Here is a 19,415-nt window from a genome sequence, read left to right on the forward strand (position 1 = left end):
TCGTAGTCCCTGTGGGGGTAATACAAGTGTTAATGGGATGATTGGAGGGTCTTTCATCTCCCCCTGGTGTCTCTGGACAGAAAACCATGTTTGCAACTTGACTGCCACCGGTCCGGAGAAAGCAATACACACTAATGGAATCACGAAGAAGAAGAAGCTAACATGCTAACGGGCAAAGCTAGCTGCGGGCTAGAACACAGCTAGCTTTGCCCCAATCACTATCATGCCAAATTCACTCACTTCCCACCCACTTGTTGTCTTTGGTCATTAATCCCAGGTAACTGTTTGTATAAGCAGGCCTTCGTCATTATGTATTTTTGTTATTTTGTTGTCATTTGCAGTTGAGAAAAATCTCTTTCATGTGCAACTCAATGTCTATTTTCTTATGATCGTTCTGTTCAGATGGGATGGGTGCGTCTGCACAACTTCAGCAGGTTCAAAGATGCATGGCAAACTCTGACCACAAATATGTTTCAGGAAGTACGATGAATCCTGCTGTCAATGCCAAAATTTTAATCAGTCGAAAGTACATTTTGGGAAATGGCCCCTTCCTCACGTGATCAAAATGGGGAAGTAGTTCACATAGAAAAATCTCAATTTGTTTAACTGGTTTCTTTACACACTTTGCTTTCTTTGCATAACAAGCTGTCAAGGTAAGATCTGATGCAAAACCCTTGTAGAGCCAACTCGATACTGCAGCACTTTAATGCATGAATGTGAACTTTGTTTTTTGTGGAAATAGATGCAGTTCGCCGTGTGTCTTATGATTCTGATCTCAAATGCTGTAGCTATTCAAGGTAAGATATTTATGTTTGCATTTCAGATATTAAATCTGCTGAAATAGGTCTCTTATTCCATCATATAAAGTAAGATTAAGGAATGCTGCTTATAGGTATACGGTCAGTGTACCTTACCCTATGTGTTTTTTTGTTATTAATCCTATGAAAAAGAAAAAGATCAAACTTGAGCATTGTCCTGTTAAACACATTCAATGTGACACAATGAAATGTATTTAGATGCACTGATTGTAAGGTGGCTTATTTGTTTGATAAAAGGAATGTTTACATCCAAAGTCAATGTAATAAAAATGGTCATGTAAAAGTTTAGAGCACATCAATAGGGGTGAGGCACATATTAGCTTCTTGCTTCAGCCTACTCCTTTTTAACTTCCATACTGTATTGTTCTAAATTTTGAAATGAAAAATAATAATCAACTCAAAATAAACTAAATTAAACTAGCTACTTCACAAACATGTATTGCTGAAATCTATGTATAGCAAATACATTTTTCCATATATACTACAGTACAAATGGAGACTGTGTTCTGTGTTTTAGATCTGTCAGGAAAAATGTTTGTTTTCCCTCAACAAACCAAGACGGCTTATGTCAAGCTGACTCCCTCCAAAACGAGCTTAACTACATTAACTGTCTGCCACAGGTACAACAGTTATCATCATCAGTATCATTAGTGTAGAAAATAAAGAGAGTAATTCATGTAGCTTTTCTGGTTTTCCCTCACAGATCACTGACGGACCTCAAACGGGACCACGCCCTTTTCTCAATGTCCACATCTTCCAGCGCCAATGAATTCCTTGTGTTTTACAAAGCTGCAACAAATGAAATACAGCCCCATATGAAGACTGATCAAACAAGTTATGGGGGACTGGACTACAAAGTCAACACATGGCACTCCATCTGCACCACGTGGGACCCCAGCACTGGACTGGTGCAGCTGTGGTTCAACGGACAGCAACTGTCCAAGAAATATGTCAACCCAGGGTCAGGCCGTTCCACAACTCCTTCCATCATTTTAGGACAGGTACAGAAAGCCCAGATTTTGCTATAATACAATGTGTTTGTGTCTCTAAAGTACACTTTAACTAATACAATAGTAAAGTCTAGATATACTTCACATAACTAATACCATACTGACTCACTCCTGGACTGTTGTGGTTAGCCGACATTATGCCTCCACAAGAGCATTATATCTTATCCAGTGTAAGATATCAGACTGAAATGTAGAATCCTGGACTCCGCCCAGTGTTATGGTCTTCTCCCATTTCACTTTGAAAGGAGAAGTCTGTGTTGCTTACTTCACAAGACATTTTTGCATTGGAGTGAGACTTTTTCAAGTATCTCTTTGTCCATCACTCAATCTTCTTACTCCAAACACTCTTCACAAGCATTCGTCGTATGCTGTTTTGGGCATCGGCTGCACACAATGAGGTGGTCAGTAAAACATTCAGATGTCTTCTACTGAGCTTGAGATCATCCACTGTTCTCCAGAGATGTTGGAGTTTTGGGTAAAGTCTTTAAGTGTCAGTGTGCCACCGAGGTAGGAAGGTCTTTCCACATTTTATACAATGTCATCATTGCTGGAAACCATTTTAAGGAGCAGGGAGTGTTATTGTACACCATTGCCATGTCTTGCCATGTTTTCTTGGCTTTGGCTGCAGGCCCTACTTTTCTAGCCATGTCTTTACCGTCTGATATTTACCTCCAGAAGTCTTGGTTGTCCAGGAAAGCTGTGTCATTGAGTGTAGATCTGACAGTTGTTGCTGGGAATGCGAGCTTCCACTTGGTACATTAGCTAGACGCAGGTTATTCTTCTCTAGGGTGTTCTCCAGGAACTATCATTATGTTGAACAGGAGTGGTGAACATACGCAGCGTTGTCTCGCGCCTGAAGTGGCAGCACCTCATCCACTTTCAATCAACATTTTGTCCCTTCATATGGACAATAAAACATCCTAACCAGAAGCTGGTTTAGTTTTGAATGGTGAAGTTGTATTCATAATTTATTTTCCCTTTTCAAGCATGCCTCTAAAGTTATGCTACTTTTATGTGTAGCAGAACGATCAATATACATTTCCACCCCTTCCCTGTATCTCCCAGGACTGATATAAGAAGTCAAATGTGTCACTGGCGTTTTAGTCAACAGGACCACAGTATACTTTTAGATAATTAATGAATAAACAATGTTGTAGATGTGTATTTAGTTATGTGTAGTTGCTGCTATTAGAAAACTATATGCAAAAAGGAATGACTGAGCTTTTATAATGAAGAATAATGTTGTTTCCATAGGAGCAAGATAGCCACGGCGGAGGTTTTGACATTAACCAGTCGTTTGTGGGGATGATGACGGATGTCCACATGTGGGACTATGTGCTGTCGTCCTGTGAGATCCAGAAGTACGTGTCTGGGCTCATCTTCACTCCGGGGAATGTGCTGAACTGGGCAGGGCTGGACTTCCAGATCCGTGACCGAGTGCTGATCGAGGATAAACAACTGTACTGTCAGTAAACTAGAGTATATTCTTACAAAATATAGCTCATCTGTTCACCAGTTTTAAAGATTCTCAGGCTTTATTACAAGAGTTCAAATGGTTATAGCAGCTTACAGTATGTTTCCACGGAGGGATGGGGGATATGATATATATGCGTTGATCACGATTTTGATTTTATCACAAGACATGTGATTTTGTCTCTGTATATTTTCTTCAGGAACACCTAAAGCCCTCAGTTTCCTCTGAAAGGTCACACTTTATTTTGATTGCTTGAATCCCTGTAACTCGGTGGGAGGGGAAAAGTGCATTTTAGCATAGAGGCATATGTTATGTTAACCTTGTTATGACGAAATCACCAAAAAAGCAGATTGTTAGATTGTTACAGGGATTATTCACAATCCGTCTTTTATGACGAGTTATTTGGTGATAGAAAATAAAATCGCATGTCCTATATGGAGAAACTAATAAAATCATTTTCAAAACCTAATTTTACCCTCTATATGTGAAATCAACTGTTTCTATTGTTTTCTTCCATATGTCATGCAAATTTCAACTCATGTTCCAAGTTCATCATAACCCCTGATCACAATGGCACACAATAAATAGAGCATTAACATTACTGGCTTGTACGGTGTTGTTTTTGTCGCTGTTATGGAAACGTTACAGAAAATGCAACACATGCACATTCGGGATTAGTGGAAAATGTTGTTCATAAGCCTTAAAGGAATAGGCCACCGTTTTTACATACTGAGATATATTCTTACCTCACTTTAGCCGAGTTAATATATCCCCGTCTGGTCTTTGTCCCCCGCTCACTTCCGTCAATAACCTTTAGGAGTTACTGCGCGGACGTTTTGCTCCTCGTATCATTACGCCTCACAATATAGTACCCCTTTTTATCTGCTTATAAAATGGACATGCTACATTTCTGTGTAAATATACTTCGCATGAAAACACTTCACGTAACTTTATTTAAATAGGGAACACGTGGAAGAGCTTGGTAGCTTCTATCGTGAGCTTTTTTGGAGCTATATGACATGTGGGAGAGGCTGCGTATGTGCTCCGTTTGCGTGACAGAGCGCACGGACAAAGACCAGACGGGGATATATTAACACGTCTAAAGTGAGGTAAGAACATATCTTAGTATGTAAAAACGGTGGCCTATTCCTTTAACAACATCACCATGGCCCCATCAAGCGTCACTCAGACCATGCCACACAGCACAACATGAAGCGCAAACAAACTTTGGAGACTTAATAGGCTTAATAGGTAGTAGAGAATGACCTGAAGATCCTGTGGGACTTCCAGATACAGACGGACCGAAAGGTAATGGCGAACCAACCAGACATTGTTTTTAAAAGCTACTCATGGCAAATCTCCCAGGGACAAAGTGGTCAATACAGTGAAGTCAACTAAGGTCTAAACCTCCTTTTGCTGAAGAGCTTGAACTTCGATGGCTAACATCTTTAAGAATTGGGATGAAATCGTAAATTTTAAAGCAAACAAAACCCTTTTGGTTTGGTCCCGAACGGGGAAGCCTGGAGTGATTCAAGATGAATCCCAGCTAACTGTATATGAAGGCCTTTCGTCATTTCGTTTGTTTGTTTTTTGTTGTCATTTGTCAGTGAAAAAACTAAATGAAGTAAAGATGCAATCATTATTCATATGTTTCATTAATAAACAACTCAATCACTCAATCTCTGTTTTGTTTTGACCGTCCTGAAGTATTGGCAAACTCTGATGACAAATATGTTTCAGGAAGTATGATAAACCGTTGTGTGAATGTTGAAATCTCAAAAATGGGGAAGTGGTGGTTCACATAGAAAAATCAAAATTTCTTCATCTTTCTTTACAAACTTTGCTTTCTTTGCATAACAAGCTCTCAAGGTAAGATCTGATATAAAACCCCTCTCGATACTGCATCACTTTATTGCAGGAATGTGAACTTTTGTTTTTGTGGAAATAGATGCAGTTTGTCGTGTGTCTCATGATTCTGATCTCAAATGCAGCAGCAATTGAAGGTAAGACTTTCTGTGCTTCCTTTTAGAGACTAAATCTGATTTTCTGCAACATGACTAATGAGGTGGAAATTGTTTGTCAGTCCCTTCAGTAATTAATACTTACTTCACACGCATGTTTGTTACACACATATTACTGAAATCCATTTACTGTTAACAAAGTTTTCCATATAAACTACAGCACAAATGGATATTGTTTTCTGTATTTTAGATCTGTCAGGAAAAATGTTTGTATTCCCTCAACAAACCAATACGGCTCATGTCAAACTGACTCCCTCCAAAATGAGCTTCACTACAATAACTGTCTGCCACAGGTACAGCTAGTCAATAATGTTAATGTAGAAAATAATAAGAATCATTTATTTTGCTTCTGTTCTTTCCCCTCACAGATCATTCACAGACCTCAAACGGGAGCACGTCCTTTTCTCAATGGCCATACCTTCTAACGCCAATGAATTCGCTATTATTTACAAATTTGCAACGAATGAAATGCAGCCCCATATGAAGACAGATAAAACTAGTTATGGGGGACTGGACTACAAAATCAGCACGTGGCACTCCATCTGCACCACATGGGACTCCACCTCTGGAATCGTGCAGCTGTGGTTCAACGGACAGCAACTGACCAAGAAATATGTCAACCCCGAGTCCACCCCGCCCGGAACTCCTATTATCATTTTAGGACAGGTACAATAAGCCCAGATTATACAATGACAAAATGTGCTACATGCAGTGCATCTGGAAAGTATTCACACCACTACACTTTTCCCACAACTAGTTTTTTTCCTCATCAGTCTACACAGTATACTCCAAAATGACAAGAATCATGCCCTGAAGTCAAAGGAATTATCTGTAGACCTCAGGCTTATATTGAGGCACAGATCTGGGGAAGGGCACAGACAAATGGTGGTCCTGGTGGTTCTGAACTTCTTCCATTTACAAATCATGGAGGTCACTGTGCGCTTCGGGACCTTCAATGCCTCGACATTTTTTCTGTATTCATCGCCACATCTGTGCTTTGATTCAATCCCTTATCTGAGGTCAGATAAGACAATTCCTTTGACATGCTTTACACGGTCAGTCTCCAAAGTCTCCATTGTGTGTCAGTGTGCTACCTACTTAGATGGGAAGGTCTTTCCATATTTTGTAAGATGTCATTGTTGGAATCCACTGTGATGTTGAAGGAATGTTATGACATGTTTCTTGGCATTAGCAGTGAGCCCTATTTTATTCTAGCTGTGTCTTTACCATCTGACATTTACTTCTAGAAGTCTTGGTTGGGACTTGTCCAGGAAAGCTGTGTCATCAAGTGTAGCTCTAACAGTTGTTCATGGGAATATGATCTTCCACTTGGTAATTCTTCTCTAGGGTGTTCTCCAGAAACCTGTCTATCATAATGTTGAACATGAGTGGTGACCATACGCAGCCTTGTCTCGCGCCTGATGTGGCACCTGCTCCTCCACTTGCAGAAACATTTTGTCCCTTGATATGAACAATATAAAATCCTAACCAGAAGCTCTTGTTTGTTTTTAGAGCAAGGTAATTTAGAAGGGTGAAGTTGTATTCATAATGTCCTTTTCCTTTTCAAGTAAAGTTATGTAACTTTTTTCTATAGCAGAACGATCAATATACATTTCCCCCCTTCTCTGTTTCTTCCAGAAATGAAGTCCCTTTTAAGTTGATGTAGTCTAATGAGGCATTTAAGTTAACAGAACCACAGTATACATTTACATAATTAATAAATAATGTATATGTGTATTTTGTATGTTGTGTGTGGTTGCCGCTAAGATGCCGCGTAGGGAGAGGTTGGGAGTGTCTGTATCCAGACTATTAAACAATTATATTCAACGAGGAATAACTGAAATTTTATAATGAAGAATAATGTTGTTTCCATAGGAGCAAGATAACCACGGCGGAGATTTTGACACTAGCCAGTCTTTTGTGGGGATGATGACGGATGTCCACATGTATGACTATGTGCTGTCGTCCTGTGAGATCCAGAAGTACATGTCTGAGCTCAGCTTCACTCCGGGGAATGTGCTGAACTGGGCAGCGCTGGACTTCCAGATCCGTGACCGAGTGCTGATCGAGAATAAACAACTGTACTGTCAGTAAACTAGAGTATATTCTTACAAAATAAAACTGATCCGTTAAACATGGACTTCGTGTCAAACACAGCAATGTCAAGCGTGAAATGCATATAACAAATAATAATAGTTACTTTTTTTGGGGGGGGTATTTTTTGGTATATTTGCATTTAATTCTATCTATGCAAATAACATGCTACATTAAAACAAATGTTAACTATGGCAAAAGCCTAATTTTAGTAGAACAAAATCAACAATTGTAGCCATATATTGCAAAAATGTAAACAACAACACCACCTGTATCTACAGTAACAGTGACTTCCCTCATTCGTTAACTCAAAGAAAATGCCATATTAGATAAATTTTACTGTGTCAGTTCAGCATACATTATTTAATAAGTCAATTTTTAACATGTACCTTTGTTTATCTCAAATTATTTGCAATAAAAGTTGGAAAAATAGTAAAGTTGCAACGCTCTGTGATTGATAAACACCAAGACACCACAACAGTGTTTCCTTAACAGCGCCCCCAATTTGACGCTGGTGGCCAAAAAGCGAACTGCATCCATATTTACCATTGAGAATGAATGGGAGACAGTTACCAACACGTGACGCAAAAGTAGGTCACTTTCTGGCGGGCCAACGTAATTGTTCTGGCAGGTCAAATTTGGCCCGCGGGCCCCACTTTGGGCACCCCTGGTTTATGCAACGATAACAGGAAAGAGAAGGGGAAGCGTCCGTAGCAGCACACCACGCCTCGGTCGACCCCGTCTCTCCAAGCCACGCCCCCGCGCCCTGGCCACACAAGCACTAGTGCACTTTTTGTTTGCACACAAGAGGTCACACTTGTCTGCGCTAATGTGGAAGATCTGCATGGCAAACTCTGACCACAAATATGTTTCAGGAAGTATGATACTCCTTCTTTGGATGCTGAAATCGCAGCAAATCAAAAGTGCATTTTGGGAAATGGTCCCTTCCTCACGTGACCAAAATGGGGAAGTAATTCACAGAAAAATCTTACTGGTTTCTTTACACACTTTGCTTTCTTTGCATAACAAGCTCTGAAGGTAAGATCTGATGAAAAACCCTTCTCGATACTGCATCACTTTATTGCAGGAATGTGAACTTCTGTTTTTGTGGAAATAGATGCAGTTTGTCATGTGTCTCATGATTCTGATCTCAAATGCAGCAGCTATTCAAGGTAAGACTTCTGTGTTTCCTTTTAGAGACTAAATCTGATTTTCTGCAACATGACTAATGAGGTGGAAATTGTTTGTCAGTCCCTTCAGTAATTAATACTTACTTCACACACATGTTTGTTACACACATATTACTGAAATCCATTTACTGCTAACAAAGTTTTCCATATAAACTACAGCACAAATGGATATTGTTTTCTGTGTTTTAGATCTGTCAGGAAAAATGTTTGTATTCCCTCAACAAACTGATACGGCTCATGTCCTACTGACTCCTTCCAAAACGAACTTCACTGCAATAACTGTCTGCCACAGGTACAATAATGGTAATGTTGAAAATGAAGAAGTAAAAACAGTAATTAATTTTGCTTTTGTGGTTTCCCCTCACAGATCATTCACAGACCTCAAATGGGACCACGGCCTTTTCTCGATGGCCGTACCTCCTTATGACAATGAATTTCTTGTTTTTTACAATTTTGCCACAAATGAAATGGATCTCTCCATGAAGAACGTTCAAATTAGTTACGGGGAACTGGACTACAAACTCAGCACGTGGCACTCCATCTGCACCACGTGGGAGTCCAGCACTAGACTGGTGCAGCTGTGGTTCAACGGACAGCAACTGACCAAGAAATATGTCAAGAAATATGTCAATGCTAAGCCAAGCCAGATCACAGCTCCTTCCATCATTTTAGGACAGGTACAGCCCAGATTTTACATTGACACAATATATTACATGCAGTGCATCCGGAAAGTATTCACACCACTACACTTTTCCCACATTCTGTTTTGTTACAGCCTCATTTCAAAATTGATTATTGATCCATCCAGGTGAATTTTTTCACTCATCGTTCGTGAGATTTAATCTTTGATGTATTTATTCATTTAAGATGGGACAGTGCATATTAATGAACATGAGTCCTCAAAGGCCACATGGAGTTATGCAAGAGTTAGCCACATTGGCTAATTTTCATCTGTAGGGCAGGGCACTGTGGGCAGGTTGCTGTTCACAGACATGAAAGGCCACAGAACAACATGAACAAAGACAATCGACATGAAATGGTTAGAAAAATAAAACAGAAAATTAACACACAGTAACATTAAGCAGACATTATGAACAAGGCAAAACAGACAATTAAGACAATAACCATTAAAATGGTACACACTATTGGTAAAAACTGCATGTTTGATTTGAGTCCACCTGTGGTAAATTAAATGGATTGGACTTGATTTGGAGGCACACACTTCTCTAAGAAAAGAAGAAATGACAGTACACCATTATCTCCTCATGTCTCAAAAGCTGGATTTAACTTACTTTTTCCCAATAAAAGATAAAATGAAAGACCAGATTATACATTTACATAATTAATGAATAATGTTGTAGATGTGTATTGTGTATGTTGTGTGTGGTTAAGATGTTGCATCAGGAGAGGTTGGGAGTGTCTGTATCCAAACAATTAGATAAGTACATTGAACCAGGAATAACTGAACTTTTATAACAAAGAATAATGTTTCAATAGGAGCAAGATAAATACGGCGGAGATTTCGACACTACCCAGTCTTTTTTGGGGATGATGACGGATGTCCACATGTATGACTATGTGCTGCCGTCCTGTGAGATCCAGAAGTACATGTCTGAGCTCAGCTTCACTCCCGGGAATGTGCTGAACTGGGCAGAGCTGGACTTCCAGATCCGTGACCGAGTGCTGATCGAGGATAAACAACTGGACTGTCAGTAAACTAGAGTATATTCTTACAAAATAAAACTGATCCATTAAACGTGGACTTCATGGTGCCCGAATGTTTGCACCAGTTTGAAAATGAGGCCGCGCAACGTTTTTGTCAGGGGTGCCCAAACCTTTTGTCTCCGAGGGCCAAAATGAAAAAGTGCCTGTGGTCTGCGGGTCAAACACGGCGATGCAGTAATCTTCATTTTACTGTGCGGATGCCAAATTACTCCTGGTATTATTACGCCTTGCAATATAGTTCCCCCTTTTATCCGCTTAGAAAATCCACATTGTTTAATTTTGTGTAATTATACTTTGTAGTGGAACACTTCACGTAACCATATTTAAATAGGGAAAACGTGGAAGAGCTTGGTAGGTTCTATCTTGACCAGTTTTGGAGCTATAGAGGAGAGGGGGAGAGGCTAAATGCTAGCGCCGTCTGCGCTGTGTTTACGTGACTGAAGGCACGGGGGAAGACCAGACAGGTCCTAACGAACTCGTCAAAGCTAAGGTAAGAACATATCTCCAGGATGTAAAAACGGTGGCCTATTCCTTTAAGGAAGTATGATAATCCTTCTGTGGATGCTGAAATCTCCTCATGTGACCAAAATGGAGAAGTAATTCACAGAAAAATCTTACTGGTTTCTTTACACACTTTGCTTTCTTTGCATAACAAGCTCTGAAGGTAAGATCTGATGAAAAACCCTTCTCGATACTGCATCACTTTATTGTAGGAATGTGAACTTTTGTTTTTGTGGAAATAGATGCAGTTTGTCGTGTGTCTCATGATTCTGATCTCAAATGCAGAAGCTATTCAAGGTAAGACTTTCTGTGCTTCCTTTTAGAGACTAAATCTGATTTTCTGCAACATGACTAATGAGGTGGAAATTGTTTGTCAGTCCCTTCAGTAATTAATACTTACTTCACAAGCATGTTTGTTACACACATATTACTGAAATCCATTTACTGCCATTTAAGTTTTTCATGTAACCTACAGCACAAATGGAGACTGTTTTCTGTATTTTAGATCTGTCAGGAAAAATGTTTGTATTCCCTCAACAAACCGATACGGCTCATGTCCTACTGACTCCCTCCAAAACGAACTTCACTGCAATAACTGTCTGCCACAGGTACAATAATGTTTATGTAGAAAATAATAAGTATCATTTATTTTGCTTCTCTTGTTCCCCTCACAGATCATTCACAGACCTCAAACGGGAGCACGTCCTTTTCTCAGTGGCCCTACCTTCTTTTGACATTGAATGTGTTGTGTTGTACAAATTTGAAACAAATGAAATGGTGCTCTTCAAGAAGAACGGTCAAACTAGTTACGGGGAACTGGACTACAAACTCAGCACGTGGCACTCCATCTGCACCACGTGGGAGTCCAGCACTGGACTGGTGCAGCTGTGGTTCAACGGACAGCAACTGACCAAGAAATATGTCGAGGCCCAGTCAAGCCAGATCACAGCTCCTTCCATCATTTTAGGACAGGTACAGCCCAGATTTTACATTAACAAAATGTATTACATGCAGTGCATCCAGAAAGTATTCACACCACTACACTTTTCCCACATTTTGTTCAGCCTCATTCCAAAATTTGGTTTTCCCTGGTCAATCTACACACTATACCCCATAAATGAACTTTTATATCCTATGTTTCCATAGGTGTTAGATGACGCCGGAGATTTTCACAGTGACAGGTCGTTTGTGGGGATGATGACGAATGTCCACATGTGGGACTATGTGCTGTCGTCCTGCGAGATCCAGAAGTACGTGGCTGAGCTCAGCTTCACCCCGGGGAATGTGCTGAACTGGGCCGCGCTGGACTTCCAGATCTATGGCCGAGTGCTGATCGAGAATAAACAACTGTACTGTCAGTAGAGTATATTCTTACAAAATAAAACTGATCCGTTAAACGTGGACTTCATGTCGCCCGAATGTTTGCACCAGTTTTATAGATTCTCTTATGTTCACTAGAGTTCAAATGGTTAGAGCAGCTTACACTATGTTTCTACAGAGTGCAGGGCCATATGACAGTCTTCTTTGGCGTCGATCCCAAAGCATGTGATTTTGTATCTGTGTATTTTTTTAGGGGCACTTAAAGCCATCAGTTTCTTCTGAAAGGTCACACTTTATTTTGATTGCTTGAATCCCTGTAAGTTAATCAGAGTTTGACGAGACAGAAGCAGCAAAAGCGCTGGGTGGGGAAAAGTGCATTTGAGTAGAGGTGCCCTTGGCATTTCAAAATCCCCCAAAAAGCAGATGGTTGCAAGGATCAGATCACTATTAGTATTTTATTTTTTATTTTTTTGTGGTCTTATTGCCCAGCTCGACTTTGAGGATTTATCTGGTGAGAAGGTTCTGTTTGAAGTAACTAATAAAATCATTTTCAAAACCTAAATTTACCGTCTATATTTTTATTGTCTTCTATGGTAACAACACTGATCACAATGACACACAATAAATAGAGTATCAACATTAAAAGGGGCTAGATGCAAGTTAGCCATTTTATACTCACTACTACTACTAAGCCATTTGCCTGAAGAAGGGCTAGAGCCGAAACGTTGCAATAAACTTCACTTTTTCCAAGTTTCCCAGTGTGCGGGAGTTACTTTTCTTCACATACTCACTACTGCCACCTCAGGTCATACGTGTAACTGCATCTTCTATATTAAGCTCGTGCATGACGGCACTTTGGACCCGAATTAACATGTTTTTGAGTGACAGTGGAGGTTTTAGAGGCAGTTGTTGTGAACAGGTCGGGGCTCATTCTACACATTAGGACATTGTTGGAACATGTAGGGGGAGGAAAATACTTAACAACCTGACAACCTGAAGCGCAAAAAAACTTGGGAGACTATAGCGCGTTGGTAGCAGGCAGTGATCACATGACACTGTTCACCAATGGAATGTCTCGATACACACACATTTCTTTCGATGTGACTCCCCGAGTCGCTACAGAATCTCTGCAAGGGAAAAGTGTGTCCCCTGCTTTATAGAAGTCAAATGAGTGGCAACTGGCAAGTTTGCATAATTATGAATTGATCGGACACTCAGTATGGAACATTGAGGGTTCGGTTCTGTTGAGAACAAATTGCTCTGTTTGGAGGGAAACATGTACATGGCAGCCCTAATCACCTGAGGCTGTTTCTAGTGCTTCCTTCCATCTTTCCAACTCATGTTCCATGCTAGATATCACTGATCACACTTAAACACAATACAATGGCCTACCGTGTTGTTTTGTTATTAAAAAGAAAGAAAAAAACAACACTCATTCTCTCAGGAAACACTGTTCATGAGCAGAATACCCATTATTACACCATAGCTTTGGCATAAAAGGGAAGGTATATGTCGAAAAGGTTAGTTCCTCTGCTCTCTATTCGAAAGCCCTCACGGTAAGAATAGCCATTGAGAACCAAAAAATATATATTTATTGTATTATAAATGGTATTATTGTATTATTTTATTGAATGCTTATTTTTCTTTGTGTTGAAATAGATGAGGTTCTTGGTTTGTCTGATGTTTCTGGTGTCAAATGCAGCAGCCGTACAAGGTAAATCTACTGCCACATCAATGTCAGAAAATAAGCAATGTCTTTGTAAATATAAAAAGAAGTGTAACTCACTCTGAAAAGTATAATTGTATTTTTGATGTAATTGTTGGATTACCTCTGATTTGAGGAAAAAACAATCACTAGACGGTAGATTCAAATAAAAAAGTCGTATGGCACCATTTTCACAAAGCATCAAAGTGTCCTGTTGAGAATCAGCTTCAGAAGTGACAAGTCTCTTACTTCCAAAGTCCTGGAACTCATCCTCAATTAAGTCTTATATTCCTGTGTCGGTCTCCATTAGCTAAGTTCAAACTAAAGCCTTGATTTCTATCCATCATGTAATTGATTTCAATCATTAATGTGTTCCAGATTTGTCAGGTAAAATGTTCTTGTTCCCACAACATACTGACACAGCTCATGTGCGGCTGACTCCACTTAAAACCAGCATCGGTGCTGCCACTGTCTGCCACAGGTACGAACACATCAACAACAGCATTCAACATATGAATGAAAATTAAAAGGAAGTAATAGGAAGTCTGTCCCACATTTTAGCTGCATTATTTTAGTCCAGGGCTTGTTAAAAGGGCTAGATGCAAGTTAGTCATTTTATGCTCACTACTGCCACCTCAGGTCTTATGCGTAGCTGCAGCTTCTATATTAAGCTTGTGCATGACGGCACCTCGGACCCGAAGTAACACCTTTTTGAGCGACAGTGCAGAATTTTAGAGGCAGTTGTGGTGAACAGGTCTGGGCTCATTCTACACATTAGGTCATGGCTGGAAAATGTAGGGGGAGGAAAATACTTAACTTTAACCTTTTTAAACTCCGTATAGTCCCTTTAAGACAGCACCACTTTATTATAGCATGAAACAAACTACAAATCTCTGTGCAAATAACGGCAGAGCTAACATGTGCATTGTAGACATGTATATTTCTACAGTACTTTTCCAGTGTAACTTCCTGCTGTTTTGTCCTCCAGGTCATTCACAAACCTCAAACGAGATCATAACCTCTTCTCGATGTCCTCTCAATCGTTTGACAATGAGTTCCTGCTGTTTTATGACTTCACACATAATGAAATGGAGGTTCATGTGAAGAATCAAAAGGCTGAATATGGCGGCCTGGACTACAAACCCAACACATGGCACTCCCTCTGCACCACATGGGACTCCGGCTCCGGGCTGGTGCAGCTGTGGTTCAACGGGCAGCCACTGATCAAGAACTATCTCAGCGGACAATCCAACTTGACCGCGAATCCGATCATCATTCTAGGACAGGTTTGTGCTACATCGTTTGCACATGTGTAGAAGTAAATCAGTCTATATAAACTGCTCTTCATGTGTTCACAGGAGCAGGATTCTCACGGAGGAGGCTTCGTTGTCAAACAGTGTTTTGTGGGGATGATGACGGACGTCCACATGTGGGATTATGTGCTGTCGTCCTGTGAGATCCAGAAGTACGTGTCTGAGCTCAGCTTCACTCCGGGGAATGTGCTGAACTGGGCCGCGCTGAACTTCCGGATCCATGAGCGAGTGCTGATTGAGAATAAACAAATGTTCTGTCAGTAAACTATATATGGTGGGCTGGAAATGTTTTTCTAACAACTATTTAAAAGTGGACTTGTGACACTGACTTACACTCACTTTGATTTTTTGGGGAAGTAGCTCTCGCAGTAAGAGTGACAGTGCTCTGGTCGTAGATGAACACATTTTCAACAGTTTCATACACGTGGTTCATGTTGGTTTCAAGATGAAAATGCCAAAATGTTGTTGTTTTATTCCATTTGTTTGCTCTCAACACACTTAGATATGGTCAAAATATATAAATGAATAAATAGTTATATGTATCTGTGTATGTTACTATGTTGTTTAGATCAGCAAGCGGCTGTGAGCCTAAATGTAATGGCAATATTTTTAGCATTATGAAAAGTGCTCATTTTGTGTTTTTTTGTCTGAACTGTTCAACATAAAATGCATCACATAAACTACATTTGTTTTAAGAAACAGCATTTTAAAATCACAAATGTGAGACGATTTTGGGAGACAGTCCCTCACGCAATTAGAAAAGGGGAAGTTGTTCTTACTTGTTTTTCCGGATTACTTCATCACAACTTTTTTTTTTTTTGCGCAACAAGCTTTCATACAACAAGGTATGATCTGATGAAAAGAATTAAAGAGCTAAATAACTACAGTAACGGCATTTTTATTTGCATTATTACAAAAATAATTATATAATGTAACATGTTCAACACAGCTGACTGTAAGCGCATAAACATTGTCAAATGTCTAGACTGTGTATAAACATCAAACTACAGCCAAAAAAAAAAAACAGTTTCCTGTACTATTGACCAACTGAAGCAACACTGCAAGGTCAGGGTTCGCTGTGTTTTATATATATGTCAGGGGAAGTGTCCACATTCCCTCAAAAAACCAGATACAGCTTGTATGATGCTGAGTGAAAAATGAATTTAAAAAAATAATAAATCAAATATTTTGGCCGTTGTTTGGCCCCCTCCCAGATCATTCACGGACATCAAACAGGACCACGCTCTTCTCTCAATCGCCACAGAATAAAGTAATAGCCTTATTTTTGTTTATATATGTTGAAATGATCCTATTTGCAAATTCAAAGCTTGTAACTTCAGTTCAGTTTTGAATATTGAATCAAGCAAACTTAATAATGGTGTTGAGCGGCACAGGCTGCAAGAAGGTTGTGGATTCAATTTCCTCTGTGCACCAAACACATGTGCAAAAGGAAGAACTCCTTGGGCCAGGATGTGAACTAGCTTCTCACAGGTTGGGGTGAGACGATACATGAAGAGCAGGGGGTCAATCTCTAACCATATTCTGGCCTTAACTTTATCTTTAACCCCAAAGTTTTTCCTTATAATAAAACGCCAACTACCCCTTCATGTTGTACAAAGTAAATTCACCTGAAAAACTAAAATAAACAGAGTCGTACCTAATGTGCATATGGCCACATATTAAAGCAGAAGTAACTCATGCCCCTAGAGGCCATAAGCGCAACTGCAGGTGTCGTAGGAAGTTGCGATTTATTTTGCGACTTATTCATTGTCTTGGAGAGTAAATACTACGCTGACAGAAAAGGCAAAGTGAGAGAGGGATATTTTTTACTCAAAGTTTGCTGTAAATACTGTTTAAAGTGGCGCTAGCCCGCAGTTAGCTTTGCCTGTTAGCCTGTTAACTTCTTCTTCGTGATTCCATTAATGTGTATTGGGGCCGCCGGTCCGGTGGCAGACAAGTTGCAATTGTGGTTTTCTGGCCAGAGACCAGGGGGAGATGAAAGACCCCCCAATCATCCCATCAACACTTATATTACCCCCACAGGGACTACGAAAGCATCTATTAAGGTAAACATGTTACTTAGCTTTAAGTTGAAGAAAAACTTGCACACAAACTTTATATATTACTATTATTCTTAGGTGTGTGGCAACAGGAGAGATGAGTTCTGCGACAGTGAAACTTCACATCCTGAGAGACTGGAAGTGCCTGTGTATTAGACAATTACATGTATTAGTTTCCTCTTAGATAATGAATACAAATGTTGCTTTTACCGGACCGGAAGGAGACTTTGATGCCGACCCCGAGGTATGTGATAAACTGGGCTGCACTGGACTTCAATAAGAACAGATAAACAGATGTACTGCTTGTAAACTTTGGACAGGGGCTGGGCATCGCTTTATGACAGTGGAATGACTTGTTGTCCTTTGATATGTCATTGGTTTACATGTGAAATCCAAGTGTTATCTAAATTATGGTAATATTATCTCTGTTTTACAAGATGTTTTCATATTTTTGTATCTAGTTGCAGCGGCAATAATATCATCAGTAATTGCTTCTTTTACAGTCACGTACCCGTTAATGTTTGATCATCAGTTTGTGGCATTCAATGATTAACTGGAAAAATAAGTGATAAGAACATCTGAAGTGGATATGAAGGCAACAAAGTCAAAACATGTCTTATTGCTAACTATGTAAACACAGAAGATATCACGAAAAGTAGTTCAGTTGGTAATCAAAAGTCACAAAAGTTCTTAAAGTTCCAGTTCTTAAAGGGACTATACAGAGTTTAAAAATGTTAAAATGAAGTATTTTCCTCCCCCTACATGTTTCAACAATGTCCTAAGGTGTAGAATGAGGCCAGACCTGTTCACCACAACTGCCTCTAAAATCCTGCACTGTCACTCAAAAAGGTGTTCATTCAGGTCCCAAGTAACGTCATGCACGAGCTTAATATAGAAGGTGCAGTTACACGTATGACCTGAGGTGGCAGTAGTGAGTATAAAATGACCAACTTGCATCTAGCCTCTTTTAAAGACACATTTAAATACGACTAAGCTACGCTGAGACAGTTGGAGCTTTTTACTCTGCCAATAAAGATATATTCAAATATGTAGTGGTGATGTGTGGGCTCTCCTGTTTGTGTGATTATAACAGAAGAACCTACTTATTCTTGCTGAGGTTTCATTGTACAAATACTGGAAAATATAGCACTTTTTTCACTCTAAAAGGTGAAGACAGAAAGAGGCTTATGATCATCTCTAGCGGGACTGCAGCAAAGTCTAGCACGTCTGCTTCACAGCTAGAAGGTCCTGGGTTTGATTCCCACCTGGACGGGGCCTGTCTGTGTGGAATTTGCATGTTCTCCCCGTGTCTGCGTAGGTTTCCTCCGGGTACTCCGGTTTCCCCTACCACTAAAAATATGTACAATGGGTGAATCCTCCAGCCAGGTGTTTCTGACCATCAGCCTGGCTCCACATCTGGAGGATGGGTAAAATGCAGAGGACACATTTCCCATTCCGGGACAATAAAGTACAAACAAATAAACGGGGCAAAACATACTGTATGTGGCTCAGTGGGGCTATACCTCCACCAAACAGTGGGACGGTCCCGGGGCGGGGGCTTTTGTGAGTGTGAAGGTTATTGGTTTCCTCTGGTGCTGTGGCAGTAGATTCTCCAGCACCAAATGCATCTGATTTGTGTAGCTTCACACTTGAATTTCAATTTGTAGTGACAAACTAAGAATTTTACACTTGGGCTTTTACCTCTAATGTATTTTGTACCAACACAGACGATATTTGTTTTTAACTGGATCAATCCTTGTGGTGTAAATATGAGAAGAGCCAACACTGCAGAGAAACACCTGATTTTTTTGTTGATTTATGACTTGTGTAAAACGTGTGAAACGTGACAACTGATAAAGTTGTTTTTTTGGACACACGTGCATGATATCAGGTTTATAACTTTCCGTAAGGACATGATAATTACGACAATAAGGAAATACTTAGTATGTTAATGATAAATAAAGTGGGGGTGAGTTACAAATATATAAGGAACCGTCACAGACACTCAAAAGCTACTGATGAAGCAAGAACCTGGAGCAACAACGCTCAAGGTAAGTGAAAGCCATATTTGATGTTGTTTGATGTGTTTTATATTTTGACCCTGTTAACTGAAGAAGAAAATAATAATAACTGTCTTGTGATTAGATGGCGCTTGTCTGTATTTTTCTCTCCTTCATACTTGGC

The 19,415-nt window shown here is 39.9% G+C and overlaps 4 protein-coding genes across 4 annotated transcripts; all 4 read left to right on the forward strand.

Moving 5' to 3' along the window:
* The first annotated feature begins 578 nt into the window (after positions 1-578).
* On the forward strand, positions 579-3,359 carry LOC306967340 (C-reactive protein-like). Its single transcript, XM_079562330.1, has 5 exons — positions 579-653; positions 743-797; positions 1,336-1,438; positions 1,522-1,819; positions 3,083-3,359. Exons 2-5 carry the CDS (start codon positions 743-745, stop codon positions 3,299-3,301), a joined length of 675 nt encoding a protein of 224 aa, XP_079418456.1. The 5' UTR covers positions 579-653; the 3' UTR covers positions 3,302-3,359.
* A 1,777-nt stretch (positions 3,360-5,136) lies between these two features.
* LOC306967341 (serum amyloid P-component-like) lies at positions 5,137-7,467 on the forward strand. Its single transcript, XM_079562331.1, has 5 exons — positions 5,137-5,171; positions 5,251-5,305; positions 5,514-5,616; positions 5,692-5,989; positions 7,199-7,467. Exons 2-5 carry the CDS (start codon positions 5,251-5,253, stop codon positions 7,415-7,417), a joined length of 675 nt encoding a protein of 224 aa, XP_079418457.1. The 5' UTR covers positions 5,137-5,171; the 3' UTR covers positions 7,418-7,467.
* A 949-nt stretch (positions 7,468-8,416) lies between these two features.
* On the forward strand, positions 8,417-10,394 carry LOC306967339 (serum amyloid P-component-like). The gene is made up of 5 exons (XM_079562329.1): positions 8,417-8,455; positions 8,535-8,589; positions 8,797-8,899; positions 8,975-9,284; positions 10,105-10,394. Exons 2-5 carry the CDS (start codon positions 8,535-8,537, stop codon positions 10,321-10,323), a joined length of 687 nt encoding a protein of 228 aa, XP_079418455.1. The 5' UTR covers positions 8,417-8,455; the 3' UTR covers positions 10,324-10,394.
* A 554-nt stretch (positions 10,395-10,948) lies between these two features.
* On the forward strand, positions 10,949-15,435 carry LOC306966723 (uncharacterized protein; the record flags this gene model as incomplete). Its single annotated transcript, XM_079561536.1, has 10 exons — positions 10,949-10,996; positions 11,076-11,130; positions 11,339-11,441; positions 11,508-11,805; positions 11,980-12,187; positions 13,702-13,709; positions 13,813-13,867; positions 14,237-14,339; positions 14,847-15,144; positions 15,217-15,435. The coding sequence occupies exons 2-10, from the start codon at positions 11,076-11,078 to the stop codon at positions 15,433-15,435; spliced, it is 1,347 nt and encodes a 448-aa protein (XP_079417662.1). The 5' UTR covers positions 10,949-10,996.
* Between the last annotated feature and the right edge of the window lie 3,980 nt (positions 15,436-19,415).

The sequence above is a fragment of the Gobius niger genome, assembly GCF_951799975.1.
Source record: "Gobius niger genome assembly, chromosome: 8".
In the NCBI taxonomy this organism is placed as follows: domain Eukaryota; kingdom Metazoa; phylum Chordata; class Actinopteri; order Gobiiformes; family Gobiidae; genus Gobius; species Gobius niger.